Source organism: Rhinopithecus roxellana, chromosome 5 (genome assembly GCF_007565055.1).
Source record: "Rhinopithecus roxellana isolate Shanxi Qingling chromosome 5, ASM756505v1, whole genome shotgun sequence".
NCBI lineage: Eukaryota > Metazoa > Chordata > Mammalia > Primates > Cercopithecidae > Rhinopithecus > Rhinopithecus roxellana.
In genome coordinates this window covers 158,846,518-158,865,227 of record NC_044553.1, presented here as the reverse complement: position 1 = coordinate 158,865,227, position 18,710 = coordinate 158,846,518, and the positions used below count along the sequence as shown (strand labels likewise).

The 18,710-nt window shown below is 47.5% G+C and overlaps 1 protein-coding gene across 1 annotated transcript in view; it reads right to left on the bottom strand.

Moving 5' to 3' along the window:
* Positions 1-6,640: 6,640 nt before the first annotated feature.
* The window catches only part of YY1 (YY1 transcription factor), a 45,596-nt gene continuing 33,526 nt past the window's right edge, over positions 6,641-18,710 (bottom strand). The window contains exons 3-5 of the mRNA XM_030931020.1: positions 14,492-14,552; positions 12,604-12,762; positions 6,641-11,804 (exon numbers count right to left, since the gene is read on the bottom strand). Coding sequence (XP_030786880.1) covers positions 11,622-11,804; positions 12,604-12,762; positions 14,492-14,552 — 403 coding nt within the window. The 3' untranslated portion in view covers positions 6,641-11,621. The remainder of the gene's footprint in view (positions 11,805-12,603; positions 12,763-14,491; positions 14,553-18,710) is intronic.

Below are 18,710 nucleotides of genomic sequence, written 5' to 3'. Positions count from 1 at the left end.
CCTCTGGGAGTTCTGAGGGCCACACTCTAGCTGCAGGCAGGGTTGGTTCGTCTGGGGGGCTCTGAAGGATGAACTGTTCCCTGCTTCTTCCAAGCTTCTGGTGGCGGCCGGCAATCCTTGGCTCCCTGGGCTCACAAGCGCATCACCCTGATCGCTGCCTCCATCTCTTGCCCCCTTCTCCTGTATGTCTGTGTCTCCATGTCTTCTCTTTGTATAAGGGAACCAGTCACATGGGATTAAGGGCCTACCCTACGCTAGTATGACTTCATCTTAACTAAAAACATCTGCAGAGACCAGGTTCCAAATCAGGCCAAATTCAGTTGCCTGGAGTTATGACTTCAAAGGATCTTTTTGGGGCCACAATCCAACCCTCAACAGGGCTCTGTATCAGTGTGTCTGAACTGTCCTCCTTCCTGCTGACAGCTGCATGGCATATTTCACTGGATAAACTTTGCTTGATTTGCTTTTCCAGTCAGGTTTGGGAAAGTAACTGGGAGACACGTCTGAGCAGAGTCTTAGAGGAAGAGTAGCAGCAGACGGGGCCGCAGAGGGACCACAAGGCTGTAGCTGGAAGGGCAGATGTAGCCAAGGTCCCAAGGTGGAAGGGGTCAGTGGGGGCTGGGAAGGGAGGCGAGGCAGGGCCTGGAGGACAGCAGGGCCACATGGCAGTTCCTTGAGGACAGTGGCAGATCCTCCTAAGTACCAACTGCTCTTGAAATCTCAACTTGTTCTGGGCTTCAGTATGTCCAATCAAAACACCTTCCCAGACTGTCTTTTTTTTTTAGATAGAGTTTCACTCTTTTCGCCCAGGCTGGAGTGCAATGGCATCATCTTGGCTCACTGCAACCTCCACCTCCCAGGTTCAAGCAATTCTCCTGCCTCAGCCTCCTGAGTAGCTGAGATTATAGGCGCAGCCACCAACGCCCTTCTGATTTTTTGTATTTTTAGTAGAGATGGGGTTTCACCATGTTGGCCAGGCTGGTCTCGAACTCCTGATTTCAGGTGATCCGCCCACCTTGGCCTCCCAAAGTGCTGAGATTACAGGCATGAGCCACCGCACCCGGCCCCCAGACTGTCTTGCGGCCGGAGCTGGCCATATGTCTTGACAGCTTCTGAGAAAGCTGTGAAACAGGTAAAACACACTGTGGCACACCGCTTGACCTCTGATCTCTGACCTTGCTCTCTGCCTCCCACTGAAAACGGGATAGGATGCCTGGAGGTGCAGTGGGAGAGACCACGGCCGTAAGCCACCGAGTCAGCCTGGCCTTGGAAGGCTGGTCATATCCCTCTCATTCAGCACACTGTTCCTGTCATTTGCAGCCAAATGCACCACCAGCCGCCATGCAGAACTGAGTTTATTTCATTGTATCAGCAGCTGTGAGCAGGTTTTACCCAGGGGAGTGACAAGATCCAATTTATGCTTTGGAGACCCCACAGGAGGTTAGGAGGCAATAAGAGGCAGGCCAGGGTGGCGGGCAGAGGCCATGAGGGTGTCTGAGCCAAAGGACACCTTGAGGCCAGGAATGGGGCAGGGGAGTCCAGTGGCAGGTGAGTGAGACCACTCTGGGGAATAAACGGCAGAAGAAGCCCTTGGAGGTGTCGGGGGTGCGCCCAAGGGAGGCAAAACTATGTGGCAGGAGCTAGAGTCTGAACTCCGCATGGATCTGGAGTTTATGGCTCCTTCCTTGACCCCTTAAGGGAAAGGGCTACGAAATGGCACTGCCAAGGCATTTGTCTCTGGGATGGGAAAGAGGGAGGCTTAAAGCGTGGAAGGGCAGAAAGAAGGGGACAGGCCTCGTGAGGGCTGGTTCTCAGGTCCTTGGTGCAGACTTCAGGCAAAGCAGTGGCATTTTGGAGAGTCCAAATCTGAGAAACTGATTTTCCAATCTCAGAGCCCACACCAGGTTTGCACACAGACTTCCCCTTCCCTTTTCTTTTGATCCCTTTGGACATCAGGTGTCCGGAGCAAACGGAGCGTAAACCTCCTTGTGCCCCTCTCATCACCGGCCTGAGCCTTTAGTGAGTCATTTCTCATAAAAAGCACCTGTGAGGCCACACTGACCTGGGACCTTGACCAGCCCTCCTTGTGCTGGGCACGTTCTTGTGACTCTAGGGATGGCCTAGCCCTTTGCACACCCATCCCTTCATCCTCCCAACAGCCCTACAAGGTTGGTGCTGGCACTCCCATTTTGCAGTGCAGGATACCAGTTGGGGAGGACCCCCGTCCAAGGCCACACGGCTAGCTGGTGCTGGAGCCAGTGCTGGGAGCCGGTCAGTCCATCCTTCGCCCTTCAGCAGGATCAGCTGGGGCCGGCAACCCTGGAGCGGCAGTGCAAGCACCAGAGGGGGCCTGGCTAGGGCCAGGGTCCAGGACCCCTGCTCCCGGGTCTCAGCTTCCTTGCTGCTTCTTGCTCACACACCCCTGACCTCATGGTACCCACCCATGGAGAGGCAGATGCATTGCTGGGTCCAGAGGCCACTTCCCAGGGAACTGGGAAAGGCTTGGTGGGGCCAGTGTCCACCTTGATCAGGGCACAACAGAGACAGGGCAGAGGCTGAAGGGAATGGGCCTGTGCTCCAGCGGCTCCTTGCTCAGCCTCGCTCTCCTCCAACTTGACCTCCCCCAGGCTCGTGGGGAATGCCAGCCCCCCCCCACCAGTGCCCCTCTGCAAGCAACACCCTCCCCAACCATGCTCTGCCAGGCCAGCTGACACCATGCCAGCTGTAATGATGTCCCACAAAGTTTGGGTGAACGAGTAAGTTCAGATTTGGCTTGAATGTCCTCGGGGATGGTCAGGACACAGGACAAAGAGCAGACACGGGAACATGGTGAGCTCTGTTTGTTGTGGTGACAGTACTGGCCGGTTTCTTGTTTATCTCCCCAACCTCTACCTTAGCTCCATGAGAGCCAGGGGTGCAAAGTCAGCATGCTGAATGAATGAGTGAATGAATGCGTGAGGGCAGAGGCTGCTGAGTACAGGGCCAGGTTGGGTTTTGCCAGGCAATACAGAGACGGGCCAGGGAAGACAATGTACACTGTGAGGCCAGAACACGCTTTGGGGGCAGAGGGTGAAGCGGTGATGGGCTGGAGAGGGGCTGGGGCGGCAGGAGTTGCTCCAGCACCTACAGGCAAGGTGATGGTAGGAGCCCCCGCCACATCTGTAGTATGAGGAGAGAGGAAAAGCAGCCCCAGCTTGGAGGGCTCCAGGACGTCCCTTCGGGCCGGCACCCCAAGGCCCTGTCTCACCGCTTCCCGGGCCCGCCCCCTAATCCCAAGACGGCGGCCTCGCCCACCCCGTCCTCCAGGGGGCGCTGCTCCATCAGGTTGGTGGGGGAGCGTGTCCCAGGACCTTGTTCAGCGGGGGCCTCGTAGTATGTGGCCCCTCTCTCCTCGGGCGTCGCCGCCGCACCGCCCTGCCCCGCGTCCCTGCGGCCCTGGCGGCGGGAGTGTCCTCCGCCCGAGGCCTCGGGCAGGCGGGGTGCACGCAGCCTCCTTCCGCGTCTTTCGGGCCCTGAATCTCCGCGCCCCCGTGGCGCTGAGCTCACTCCGCGCGGGGGACGCTCGTAAGCGGCGGCGGCTCGAGGGAACCCGACACTCAGGGCTGCTGGACAGCCCCCACCGCGCCTCGGGTCCCGGCGAGGTCCGGCCCCTCCGCGCTGCGCACGCGCAGCCCCTCCCCACAGCGGACGCGGCCCAGCTCCGGGGCCGACCGGAACAGCGCTCTTCTGCGGCCTGCGGCGGCGGCGCACCCTGCGGGCGGAGGCCCAGGCGCGGGTCTGAAGGCCCCCGGGGTCGCCCGCCGCCCGCCACAGCAGCGTGGCGGACAGGCCATGGAGCACTGCAGGGTGGCAGGGAAGGGCTGGGGCAAAGGCGCGGCCCAAGACCCCAGAAGGGTCTGGGGGCGGGCGGGGCTGCCCGCGCTAAGTGCTGGCAAAGGCCAGGCGTGCAGTGGCTAGGGATGGCCACCAGCGACCGGGATATTCCTAAAGTCGGGTACAGACGCACGTGGCAGGCCAAGGCAAGAAGCCATGCACACACCTGAGGAGCGTGCTCATACCCCGTCCTGCCTCTTCTCCCTCCCTAGCCCCTATTTTTATTTTTTGTTTTTTGAGACGGAGTCTCGCTCTGTTGCCCAGGCTAGAGTGCAGTGGCGCGATCTCGGCTCACTGCCATCTCCGCCTCCCGGGTTCACGCCATTCTCCTGCCTCAGCCTCCCGAGTAGCTGGGACTATAGGCGCCCGCCACCACGCCCGGCTAATTTTTTGTATTTTTAGTACAGACGGGGTTTCACCGTGTTAGCCAGGATGGTCTCGATCTCCTGACCTCGTGATCCGCCCGCCTCGGCCTCCCAAAGTGCTGGGATTACAGGCGTGAGCCACCGCGCCCGGCCTATTTTTTATTTTTTTGAGACGGAGTCTCACTCTGTCGCCCAGACTGGAGTGCAGTGGTGCGATCTCAGCTCGCGGCAACCTCCGTCTCCCTGGTTCAAGCGATTCTCCTGCCTCAGCCTCCCGAGTAGCTGGGATTAGAGGCATGTGCCACCACACCCAGCTAAGTTTGTATTTTTGGTAGGGAGGTGTTTCTCCATGTTGGTCAGGCTGGTCTCAAACTCCCGACCTCAGGTGATCTGCCCGCTTCAGCCTCCAGAAGTGCTGGGATTACAGTCATGAGCCACAGCGCCTGGCCCCTAGCCCTTATTTATCACAGCCTTACCCTACTTCCTCCAGATGTCATGCCAGTGCCAGTAGGGCAATGCCATTCCTGCCTAAAACAGGGTCTGGCACATAACTGCATTGATCGCATCAGTGCCCATGGAGGTGGAGAGGTAAGCTTTGGAAACGAAAACTCCAAGAGGGAGGGGAGGGAAAGGACAAGAGGTGATCGATTAGGAAAGGCTGAAAAATGAGATAAAGCCAGGACTGGGCTCTGAGCGTGGGTGGGATTGGATTTTTCGGTAGGAAGTGGGGAACCGCTGCAGTTCAAATCAAGTGCTGAGAGACCCCGTTAGCAGAAAGGCCCAGTGTGGGGAGGTCAGCAAGGCCCGAGGGGAACGGCCGCAATGGCAGGCAGTCGGGGAGCCCTGAGGGCCCTTCCAAGGCCAGGAGGCACCACTGCGCCAGTACAGAAAGGGCCGCACACCAGGGAGGCCGATGCACTGCTCCATAAACAAGGGCCAGGACTTTTTTGAAAGGGGACAGGAGAATTCAGGCTAAGGAGCCAGTGGCAAGCAGAGTACTCTGGAAGCCAGGCAGACTTGGGCTTTGAATTCTGGCTGCCTGGACTTTGCAAATAAATCTGAGCCTGTTCCTCTCTCACAGCATGGTGATATTGCTAGCTAATTCATCAAAGGGTGGTTTGGAGGAGGGCACTGGATCCATCTGTATTCTCAACAAATGTTACGGGCTGCGCATGGTGGCTCACTGTAATCGCAGCTACTTGAGAGGCCAAGGCAGGAGGACCAGTGGAGCCCAGGAATTCAAGGCTGCAGTGAGCTATGATCGTGCCACTGCACTCTGGACTAGATGATAGCAAGACCCTGTCTCTTACCAAGAAAAAAAACAAAAAATTACAGCCAGGCAGAGACACTGGCAAGTATAAAGGAGAGATGCTGGTTTCATCTTTATCTAGGGGTTTCTAAAGAAAGCAATTCCAGGCTGGGCGCGGTGGCTCATGCCCGTAATCCCAGCACTTTGGGAGGCTGAGGCGGGTGGATTACGAGGTCAGAAGTTCAAGACCATCCTGGCCAACATTGTGAAACCCCCATCTCCACTAAAAATACAAAATTAGCCGGGTGAGGTGGCACACACCTGTACACTTGTAATCCCAGCTACTCAGGAAGGAGGCTGAGGCAGGAGAATCGCTTGAACCCAGGAGACGGAAGTTGCAGTGAGCTGAGATCGTGCCACTGTGCTCCAGCCTGGGAGGAAAAAAAAAAAAAAAAAAGCAATTCCAAAGCCTTAGTTCCTTCCCATGTAAAATCTACAGATTTTCCACCCAGGCTCTTGCCCAGCTCAGCCCTACCTAGGGCCTTCACTCAGCAGTTCTGGGCTTGCACAGGCCTGTGACTTGCCACCTCAGCAGCATTCTGTCAGCAGCCCCTTCTGTCACTAGCAAAAAGGGAGTCACATGTATCCAAGTAATAATGAATGTCACGCCTTGCTCTGAACCTTGCTCTGCAGAACATCAGACACCAAGGCCCCGGCCGGGGCGAAGAAGCTCTGCTCTGCATTTTGCTTTTGGCTAAATCCTAAGTAGCTCTCAGTGTATTTGGACCAGTTCTTGTGAGTTCATCCCAGTTAGCTCTGGAGCTTCCAGGGCTGACATGGGCTCATAGGTCTGGCTGCATGGGCATTTCACTGGGCTGTGCTTTCTGAACAGTAGGTGAGGCTCTCTTTAAAACACCCTCTGGCTCCTGAGCCCACCTTGGAGCTGAAAGGTTACAGAAGCATTGCCTGCTGGTGAGAGACCAAATCCTGGGAGTTCCCATTCCTGTGTGAGAAAGCAAGCCACAAGAACTGCCCCAGGCAGTTCAGGCAACTCTTAAGACCAGGAAGGGTTCATGGCCTGGTTTCATGTGCAATGAAACACTAAAGAAGCAGCTTAGAGGACTGAGGAACAAACAAGAACCACAGGCATTAAAAAGCTTAACATTATGCATTTATTATATTTTATAGAGCCATATTACACATGCTTGGTGCTTCAAACTGAGTTATCAATGTTTTTCTGGATGCAAAGCCATCTGATGCTGGATGCGGATGCCTTAAATACTATATTTCTGCATCTATGACCTATGAGCTAAGGAAAAACCAAGGACAATTCCAGAAATGGCAAAGAACACTTAAGAAAAAGATGTACATGAGACGAAATGCTAAGTCCTTGAGCCAGGGCCTACAGAAGTTACCAGAAAGCGAATAAAAACAGAATTTTTCTCACCACCTGTTGATAATAGAGCCTCACATGTCGGGTATGGACATTGTAGAAAAAAGAGGTTACTCCGTTTGGTACTGATGCCTTTCTCCCCTCCATGATGTGCGTGGACATTATGCGGCCCCCAGAGATAGCAGCAGATAGAACAGAGCACAGCAAACTGCCCCCTCCTCAACACATCCCAGTGGTTTTTTTACAGCGTCTGGGTGTCTCATGAAAAGCGGTCAATTTGATCGAACTTGCCACACCTGTGGAAAATCAATCAGTGTGCTTCAGATGAATGTGACACTATCATATACACTCTCCTCTGACATCCAGAATGCTGGTGGGGAACATGGGGCTGGGTGCCTGCTCAGCCAGGACCAAGCTCTCCATGTGTCAGCTCCCACCTTACAGCACCCAGGTGGGAGGTTTGCTTTGCCTGCTGACCTGATGCTAACGCTCAACTTAAAGGCTCCGTTCCAGATTTTATAAGGGCCCTGGGTGATATGTGTCAAGTACCTGCTGCCCATACTTCCCATTAACCCTCAATACAGTCCCAGCTTAAAGATCCTCTCTGACACCACACTGATCCCTCGGGCCTGGGGTGGATGCCAGGAAGCCTCTTGGCCACAAATCTGTCCTCTTGTGGGTTAGACACCAGCCCTCTCCTGCCTGACGTGACTTGTCTGAAGGGCCTGCACTTAAACCATCTTCAGGCAACCAGGGCATCTGAGCATAACCTGAGCAGTAACAACATAAATCAAGGGTCAGTAATATGGGGTGGATGAGACCTAGCTAGCCATCCAGTCAGATGCTGCCGTGCAGGTAAGTATGATTCTGAAGGCGTAGGGTACCTTTTGTCCTGTAAAGTCAGAGAGCAGGCTAAGAAGTGCATGGCCAGAACCCCAAGAAAGTGCAGGTTGGGGTTTCGACTTCCTTCCCCACCACTTGGGTTAAAAGTTCGAGTAGAATGCACTTGCCAGGACCTGCTGGGCCTGAACTCTGAAGAAATGCTGTGATCACATTACTGTCAGCCGATCCAAGACAAAGGGCCCGGAGCCAGACAGTTGCCCCCTACAGCCTAGGGTCTAAGGCAACCCTGTGACTCAGAGTTGGCTTCAGCAAGCCAGCAGAGCAGGCATCAAGTAGGTAGGTGTCTGTGAGCAGCCTGGCTCTCACCACTGTTTTCACCTCTGGTATCCTTACTCTTGCTGGGGGTCCGATGTCAAGAAAATAGAAGAAACTTAAAGAATTAAAGATCAACAACATGAATTTCCCAAGCCAGGCTGATTTCCAGGTCACAGAAGTCAGAGACCCTGGAAGCAATCAACTCTCTCTGCCTATAGTGGGGGTGGGAGGTGGGTAGAATGATCAGGTTTCCAATTCAAAAACTTCCTTTAGGAGGTCAGGTTTTCCTGTGCCACAAACATAAACTCTGGTCTGAGACCAATCTGCAGCACGTCTCCATAGTAAGTTTTGCAAGGCAGAGTGCAAACGGACGGGGGCAGTTCTCCAATGTACGCAATCTCAAAACACTGCTCAGGCAGGCTTCCCCCGACTGGAAGTGATTCTCATCTACTTGTGAAGACACCACCAACTGGAACTCTGCTTGGAAACATGGACAGGCATAGCGCACACTATCCTGTGAAAGGGTCTTATTTAGCAAAATAAATGACATTTAGAATTTTTACATGAAAACCAAAAAGAAAAAAAAAAAAAAATCCCGATTTTCCTCAAGTCCTCAGGCCTTGAAACTAGGCAAAGCACACAAACACCATATGTAACCAATAGCATGAGTTCAGGGTCATCTTGGAAAATAAATGTCACTCTGGGGTGACAGTTCTTTATACAAATAGTATGCTCCCCCTCTCAACCCCACTACCAAAAAGGGGGAAATAATAAGAAATTCAAAAATAGAAAACAACATCTTGTTAAGTGTAAACTTATCCTCTGGAGTTTTTATATTACATATGCTAGAAACATGCATTTATTTCTGCTCAGATATACGAAAATATGTCTATCAGTATTACTTATAAATCATATTAATCCTCAAGACAATGGACTCGCTGTTAGAACACCATTTCAAACCTTAGTAAACTACATCGTTAGCAAAGTTATAAATTCTAACCACAAGCAGAATGGACTGAAGTTACACCCAGTGAGAACTACCTCTACTCTTTATATTGTTGCTCATTTGTTAGTTTCCTATTGTTGCAAAGTCAGTGCTATGTTAACAAGGAACTTGTTTTCTTGGAACCCCAGATTAAACTCCTTACAGAAGTTAACTCTGCAGACTGAGAAGACGTGAACAGAGAGAGTCAAGGGGAGTGATGACTATTTCAGAGACAGGAAAGAACAGAAGAGATGACCAAAGGCACCCCCAAGGGATCAAGGCACAGAGGAAGAGGGACTTCATCCATACAGGAGCCGGGCTCCTGCAGGCCATGGCATGGCTCTCGGGGCTGCCAGCGGGGCTCCCCATAACATAGGTATGCTCTGCGGTGGGCCCTTGGGCAAGGTCCTGAGGACAGTGCCAGGGCCAAGCTCCAGTGCATCACAATGCTGGGCAAAGGACTCCTAACACAGCCACGCTGGGGCTACTCAACCCGACAGTGGGGAGGGAAGGTGTGGGTGCTCACAAAGCAGGCATCCATAGAAGCCCCTGCTCAGGCCGAAGTCAAAGAACTACACGTTCTCATCCGAGCCCTCGGCACTGAAGACCTCCACCATGGGCTGACCTCTCTCCTGACTGCCAGATACAGCAAAGCCTGGCTTACCCAGAAAACAGCTGGGGTCTTCTGCTTAACTGAGTTCCATCAAACTACCCAAGGGGTAACAGATTCTGGATAACTTTTTAAAGGGTCTCAAGTTAAATGTTTCATTCATGATTCACAAAAGGCACTTCAAAATTCCAGAGCCACAGGGTCACTGTTATTAGGTCTCCAGTCCTCCTGTATGGGACCAATGGAGAAGCTCTAAGACATCGGGCTATGTGTTTCACCTGATGGAGTCCCTGGCCGTTTGTAAATAAATCTCGGATATTAGCTAGTTTGTCATTTGTCTTGCAGTCAAGCATACACAAAACAGAAAGACACAGTATGTTTGCACTTTGAATAAATGAGATTTTGCTGTATCATGGCAGTTTATAAAATATTCTCAAGTCTGTTATTTGACCGTAAGATCCAACATTGTAATTGTACATTTAAGAGGTTACAATGTGAGAGGTACTCATTGAGCACAATTTTCTAATAATCTAATCACCTTGCTGATTTGCACCCAGTGTCCATTTAGAAACATGAAATTATGCTACTGGTACTCAATTGCCACATTGCTAGTATTTAATAAGGACTCCACCAGATGGAGGAACAAGGGCTCTCAAACCAAATAACCAGCGACACAAGCCAAGGCCCTGCTGGAGCTGCCCCTGAAGGCGGCAGGGTGATGGACAGGCCTGGCCTTCCCTCTGTGTGCCCCACTGCCAGGTGGCACCCGACCTCACACAGGCGCTCAGGCTGCACAGTGGTAGATGCTTCACTCACACTTGCCGGGGGCTAAAATCACAGCCTATGACCAACCTGGCCTGGGGTGTTCTGAGGTAGTTCCTGAACTCGGGATGCCTGTTACCTACTCTCCTTCAGATGTCAGGACATGTAGGAAGTATTAAAATATCCATGCATCGCTTTCATCAATAATCACTGTAATTGAGTGCAAAATAAAGGAAACTTGAGTTGCTTTATTTAGCTTCCAATTTCTGGGAGGCTCAAGAATTATAAGTATTCTGGACAACAAAAGAAAATAAGACTGTGCTTACAGATCTTGTTCTGCCATATTCTTGCTTTAGGATTGCTATTTTATTGTTGCCCTTTCTGTTACATGGGATGTACACATCAGGTGTTAAAAGGTACAATACATTCTACAACTGAGCACCACTTTCTGTAACTGAACAGGCAAAGAAATTACACTGAACATCAGCATCTGGCAGTATTTTTTGGGAAAAAAAAAGTGACTAAAATGGGTTTAAATTGATTAACACTATTAAATCACATCTAATATTTGATACTACATGATTCAATACAGCTATACGATACAATTATACAAAATGTGTTAACATCAAAGAATACAACCAAAATTAAGATAGCAAACAAAACCTATATAACTTTTTTTTTTTTACAGGAAAATACTTTTGAAGTATGCATGTAACTGCCCATTCTTTTAAAGAAAATCTACTGCAAGCAAAGTTATCAACCTCCAGAAAAATCACACATAGCATTACTAAGCATATCCCCAAAAAAGTGTACAATATGCACACTTGGAAAATACAAAATTAAAAAAATTGTAAGCAACAGGTGAGCTTCATATTTATAAGAATGTGAAAAGAAGTCCCATTTTTAGCACTGTTGTATAAAGAATTGTCTTTTGATGCGAAGTTCATGAATTGTCCTCCTGTTGGGACCACACTTTACAAAAACACTGTGTTTTTGAAACGAGATTACAGAGCAAGATAGAGCATCTTAGCAATGTCATCTTAGTAAAGTTTTTTTTTTTTTATTTTTTTTATTTTTACTACTTTATCAAAACATGTCCCTTAGGTGTGTAGGATTCATTTTTAAAATTCTTCCTAGAAATAATATACAAAGGAGAGGCATATTTATTCCCAATCACACTTCTGGAAGATGCTTCCCATGGTCGAGAAGGGTCTTCTCTCTTCTTTTCACTGGTTGTTTTTGGCCTTAGCATGTGTTAAGATGTGAGATTTCAGGTTAGTTGACTGAGCAAACTTCTTATTACAACCATCGAAGGGGCACACATAGGGCCTGTCTCCGGTATGGATTCGCACATGTGTGCGCAAATTGAAGTCCAGTGAAAAGCGTTTCCCACAGCCTTCGAACGTGCACTGTCGAGGAAAGACCAGAGATGAACCCACTCAGCAACGTTGACCAGACCCTGGGAGTCAAGTAGCTCACTGCTTTGCTAGAGAACAGCCTATTTATTTTACCAAACACTTTTCATTCCTGCCCTGGGTGAACTTTGTAGATATATTTTAGAATCAGCAGGCAGGTTGGACAACCCCGAAAACCCAAGGACAGCCCTCATGAACTGTTTAAAACATTTGGCAAAATGGCAAATCTTCCTAAATGCAGGCTAGAGTTCTACTGCTGCTGTAAACATTTGCAACAGTAAAATACAAATGATTAAGGGTTCTGGTGTCAGTTGTCAAAAAAAGAACCATGTTAGATTTACTAACTGGACTGCTAGTTCTTTCACTTATTTATGGGCTAAAAACAAGACAAAATATTACCTATACTGACACTCATACAACAAAATTTTAGAAACTTTATCAATTAGTAATTGTACTATTAACTACCAAAAATACATGACTTCAATCCTGTAATGAATGAAGTAGAAATTGAGTTTCAGGTATGGTCCTGATCAATCCTGTTCTCCTCCTGCCATAAAGTGTACTCCATCAACACCAATACATTCCGTACCCAGCACCACAGAGGTTATAGACAAGGAAGTCCAGATCCCCGGCAACCCTTCCAAGCGACTCCCCAGGAGTTTCGTTTCTCACTAAGGAGTAATAAGACCCCGAATCTCTGGGCTGGCACCTCCTGCCTCATCACCACACCATCCTACACTTGCAGTGTTCAGACAGGCACGGCAGTGTGGGGAAGAGAGGGAACTGGCTCTACCTGAAAGGGCTTCTCTCCAGTATGAACCAGTTGGTGTCGTTTTAGTTTTGAACTCTCAACAAAAGCTTTGCCACATTCTGCACAGACGTGGACTCTGGGACCGTGGGTGTGCAGATGTTTTCTCATGGCCGAGTTATCCCTGAACATCTTTGTGCAGCCCTTAAAACAGAGAAAGCAGCTTAGAGGTTCACATTGCAAACTGTTAGAAAGGATTCAACCATTTAACAGCCTTTACTGACGTATTAAAACAAAACCACCTCCCCAACCTCCCATTTTAATTTTACTTAGTATTACGGTAGAACATTAATATCATTTAAGACAAAAAACAGACAGCTGAAAAAGTCATCTAATGCAAACCCTAGTTTTACAGATGAGGAAACTGAGGCTTAGAGATGTCTTTAAGTAGACTTGCCCAAGGTCACACTACTAGTAGTAGCCAAACTGGGAATAGAACCCAACACCCTGGCTTCCAGCTATACCACAGCCGCCTCACCCGACTATGTCCCCCAAAATGAAGTAACAGAAGCACTGCTAAGCAAATGGAGTTAAAATGACGGTAGTCCACCACTACCTTTGGTGGCCCCATATTCTGTGCTGCAACAATGGACTGTCATTCTCCATCGCCTACTGTTCCCTCTTCTCTCTTTGCCTCTTTCCCCTTCTTGACAGAGAAAGAAGCAAGAGGGTCTCCAAGGAATGGCAACTACAGAAGAAATTTATTTTGTGAGACACTAGGAAAAGGAAGAAGCAGGCAAATTGATACCAGTGCAGGGCGGGAAAGGCAGATGGATGTGTGGCGCTCGAGAAGCATGTCCTTAACAATTTCTTCTGCAGTTGTTGCCCAGTAATGGAGTGAATGGGGAAATGATAAGACAGCATGACAGAAGGACAGCACAAGTCACTAGACAGCTCACAGGCAGAAGGGAGAGGGAAGCCACAGTTTTTCCGCCTTGACCCCTAGGTTGAATTTCCATTTAGAAAATGGAAATTTTAAAAATTTAACTGGTACACAATGTATACATGCATTGAAACATCACATGGTACCCCATAAATATGTACAAGTATTCTGTGTCCATTATAAAGAAAACTAAGAAGTATACAGAGAAGCTAAAGGGATGGCAGGTACTTCCGGCCTAACTGTTCTCAAATGCTTGTTATTTTGGCCCTGATGGAGATAGGCTTACATTTCAAATCGCCACATGAAGAGCGCTGACAAACAACAGGAAGTGCACAGTCATTACAGGGATGAGACTATGAAACTAAATGTAGCCTGCTCCAATTGTTCATTTTTAACATTCTTTATTCCACTCAATCTCTCCTACTTTGTTCTCTGTACCTATGTGATACTTGATTTTTCTGTTAGTCTTATATCCAATTAAGTTTGAAAACAGCCCCCAACAAATACCTCGAAAGTACTTTTCAGGTTATCCTTTTATTTTAAAGACTAACTACATTTGAAAACAATTAAGTGCCTCTCTAATAACACAAAATTATTATTAAGTCTTTATTTGGCTTATTTTAGCAACATCCAAAATAATTTCCAAATTTCAGTTACAAGCCTACATTCCCATAAAGGTCAAGGGTGAGACACAACCCAGGATCTTAAGACTGACTTGTTAATATAATCCAAAAAGAAATGAAACGCTAACAGTAGAGTCAACACAGTAATCAAGCATCGGCTCCCTGCAGTCATCCCATTTAACAGTATTTAAATTTAAGTGGACTTTACTAAATAACAAAACTTCATCTCTTGGATTTAGAAACCAAAGATTCTAATTCTTTGCTTCATTTAAATTATCAAAAGCAGAAACAGAAGTGCAAATTTCTTATAAACTCTCTAAAACTTCATCAACAGTTTAATGAACACTCTCCCCCTAACATTACTTACTTTATGAGGGCAAGCTATTGTTCTTGGAGCATCATCTTCTTTAATTTTTCTTGGCTTCATTCTTATCAAAAGAAAAAGAGAGACAGACAGATTTGTAGGAGTGGGTAGACTCAACTGGCATAAATCATATAGTCCCTAAAATACTTTCCTTATAGGTACCCAAACTAAAATGATACATTTCCATGAAGGAGAAAGAATGAGACAACTCGCATTCACTAAGTACCAAAGACTGTGAAGCACTCTTCCCATCTTACAGATAAGGATGCTGAGGCTCAGAAACATCGAGTTGCTGCCTACATTCTCATAGCTAATAAGCTGGTGTAGCTTAGAATGGCACTATGATCTGTGTGATTCACATACCTGTTCTTAACTCCAACCCCTTTAAAAAAACACAAAAAATCAACTCAGACAATCACAGACGAATCTCCTCATGAGAGGCAAGGGAAGATATCCAAAAGCAGCTGCTGCAATGATGAAGTGCCTTATGAAAAAGGAGCTGTGAACACAGGAGTGTCCTAAAATATCCATCTCTATACACAGAATGGGTCCAATTAGTACTGACATAAATGATCTTTAAAATGTATCATTTTAAAGGGTACAGAAGAGTCCTTTTAAATCAAGATTTATAGACATTAAATATCAAATATCTCTGGAAGGACACACAACAAACCATTAGCACCAGTTACTTTGGGGAAAGAGTTTCTAGGGCCTGCTGGACAGATGGGAACACCACATATTCTCATACTGTTACCCTGCTTCTGGATGGGGGCTTGGAAGTTCTCGTTTGTACCAAGTGTCCTGGTAATGTGGTAACCGTCTGGCAGAGCCCTATGTGAAATTACTATCCAGAGAGCCTCCTGGTTTGGTAACTTACCTATCTGCTTTTGCCACTGAATCAGGCTTTGGACTTTTGTCAAAACGTTCTCTCCAAATACTCCCTATAGATCTGTTCGTGGCAGGGGGGTGAGAAATTAAGGGTTCCTAAAAAAACTAGAAAATATGGCCGGAGCGCGGTGGCTCAAGCCTGTAATCCCAGCACTTTGGGAGGCCGAGACGGGCGGATCACGAGGTCAGGAGATCAAGACCATCCTGGCTAACATGGTGAAACCCCGTCTCTACTAAAAAATACAAAAAACTGGCGGGCACCTGTAGTCCCAGCTACTCGGGAGGCAGAGGCAGGAGAATGGCGTGAACCCAGGAGGTGGAGCTTGCAGTGAGCTGAGATCCGGCCACTGCACTCCAGCCCAGGTGACAGAGCGAGACTCCATCTCTAAAAAAAAAAAAAAACTAGAAAATAAATTTAAATCTCAGAAACAGATTTTCTTTTTGTCCCTAGCTTTACCCATCTCACACCCCTCCATGATGGTTCATATTTAATGAATACTAAATCAGCCGGGTGTGGTGGCTCACACCTATAATCCCAGCACTTTGAGAGGCCAAAGTGGGAGAACTGCTTGAGTCCAGGAGTTCAAGACCAGCCCTAGGAAACACAGTAAGACTCTCTCTACAAAAAATAAAAAAATTAAGCCTGGGCAACATGGACAAAACCCTGTCTCTATCAAAAACAAATGAACAAACAAACCAACAAAAAAACAAAATCAGCCAGGCATAGTGGTGTGTGTCGATAGTCCCAACCACTTGGGAGGCTAAAGGCAGGAAGATCACTTGAGCCCAGAAGGTCAAGGCTGCAGTAAGCCATGACTGTGCCATTGCATTCCAGCCTAGGTGACAGAACGAGACTCTGTCTTGGATTTAAAATAGCCAAGTGTGGTGGCAGACGCCTGTAATCCCAGCTACTCAGGAAGCTGAGGGAGGAGAACTGCTTAAGCCAGGGAGGCGGAGGTTGCAATGAGCCAAGATCGTGCCATTGCACTCCAGCCTAGGAGGCAAGAATGAAATGCTGTCTCAAAACAAAAACAAAAACAAAAACAAAACCTATAAAAAACTAGCTGGGGGCCACTATTCTGAGTGAAGTAACTCAGGAATGGAAAATCAAATGGGGTATGTTCTCACTTATAAGTGGGAGCTAAGCTATGAGGATACAAAGACATACAGAGTGATACAATGGACTTTGGGGACTGAGCGGGGAAAGAATGGTGTGGGATTAAAGACTACATACTGGATACAGCGTACACTGCTCTGGTGAGGGGTGCACTCAAATCTCAGAATTCACCCATGTAACCAAAAACCACTTATACACCAAAAGCTATTGACATTTTTTAAAAAGTCAAAGTTGAAAAAAAAAAAAGCCCACTTAAGTGAATCCTTAAAAGCAAGAGCTAATTTACTACCACTCTTTTGTTACCAAAAAAAAAAAAAAACTCCTTAAAAAAAATTAATTCTGTGATCTTTTAAGTTTGTGAAGGCCCTAACAACGTCCTTCTTCACTTACAATCTGGGAAAAGGATTACCTGATCTGTAACCTGAACACATGAAATCATTGGTTCAACTTTCCATGCCCTGGAGGAGTATGTGAGGAACAACAGATCTGGTAACTATCACTTATCTCCATGGAGTTGGTTCGAGACTGTACATATTTGCTATTTTAAATTCTACGAGAACATTTTCAATTCAGTGTCCTCCCCTATCCCAACCCTGTAGATATTTGTCCTTTCTTGTAAATGGATTATAGATTGAGCATCCTTGAACATCCAAAATCCAAAATCTGAAACTATCTGAGTGCTAACATGACACACTCATGTGATGGGGTCACAGTCAAAACTTTGTTTCATGTACAGAATTATTTAAAATATTGTATAACAGCCTGGGCAACAAAGCAACACCCTGTCTCTAAAAAAATAAAAAGTTAGCCAGACGTGGTGGCATATGCCTACAGTTCCAGCTACTTGGGAGGCTGAAGAGGTAGAATCCTTTCAGCCCAGGAATTCGAGGCTGCAATCCAACTTCGGTGACAGAACAAGACCCTGTTTCAAAAAAATAAAATAAAAGTATAGAATTGCCTTCAGGCTATGTGTATAAGGTGTAATGAAACATAAATTAATTTCAAATTTTGTGTTTAAACCTGAGTCCTAGCCCTAAGATAACTCATTATGCATATGCAAAACCTCAAAATCCAAAGTGTTACTGTTCCTAAGCATTTTGGATAAAGGATGCTCAACCTGTAACACCAGTTAGCAAGTATTTCATAAGTGCCTGTTGTAAACAGGACTCTGAACTAGCCTTTCTTATTTTAAATACAAATAAATCCTGGAGTTTTGGTCTGAGTTCACAAAATCAGGTAGGACAAAATTTGGTGCCACTGCGCCACCTTGAGGTTACATCAGTTTGGAAAACAACAGTGATTGATATGAAAGGTTTCTATTCCACTCAAGTATTATTTTTTTATTATTGATTGATTGATTGAGACGGAGTCTCGCTCTGTCCCCCAGGCTGGAGTGCAATGGGGCGACCTCGGCTCACTGCAAGCTCTGCCTCCCGGGTTCACGTCATTCTCCTGCCTCAACCTCCCGAGTAGCTGGGACAACAGGTGCCCGCCACCACGACCGGCTAATTTTTTGTGTTTTTAGTAGAGACAAGGTTTTACCGTGTTAGCCAGGATGGTCTTGATCTCCTAACCTCGTGATCTGCCCGCCTTGACCTCCCAAAGTGCTAGGATTACAGGCGTGAGCCACTGCTGCCCGGCCCTTTTTTTTTTTTTTTTTTTTTAAGTTTCAATCTTCCCAATTAAGAGTATTTATTCTGTGAAAATTTTTGTTTTGTTTTTGTAGAGATCTGGTTTTGCCATGTTGCCCAGGCTAGTCTCAAACTCCTGAGCTCAAGCAATCCACCCCGCCTAGGACTCCATGGAAACATTCTATGTTGACTGTGAAGATGGCTACATGACTGTGCTTGTCCAGATTCACAAAATAGTACATACATACCTAAAAGGGAATAGACTTTACCATATGCAAATTAAATCTTAGTAAATATGGCTTAGTAAGGGTCCTCTCCCATACATTTTCTTTTTCTTGAGATGGAGTTTCACTCTTTTGCCCAGGCTGGAGTGAAGTGGTGCGATCTTGGCTCACTGCAACCTCTGCTTCCTAGGTTCAAGCGATTCTCCTGCCTCAGCCTCTCAAGTAGCTGGAATTACAGGCGTGTGCCACCATGCCTGGCTTTTTTTTTTTTTTTTTTTGTATTTTTAGTAGAGACGGGGTTTCACCATGTTGGCCAGGCTGGTCTGGAACTCTTGACCTCAGGTGATCCACCCACCTCGGCC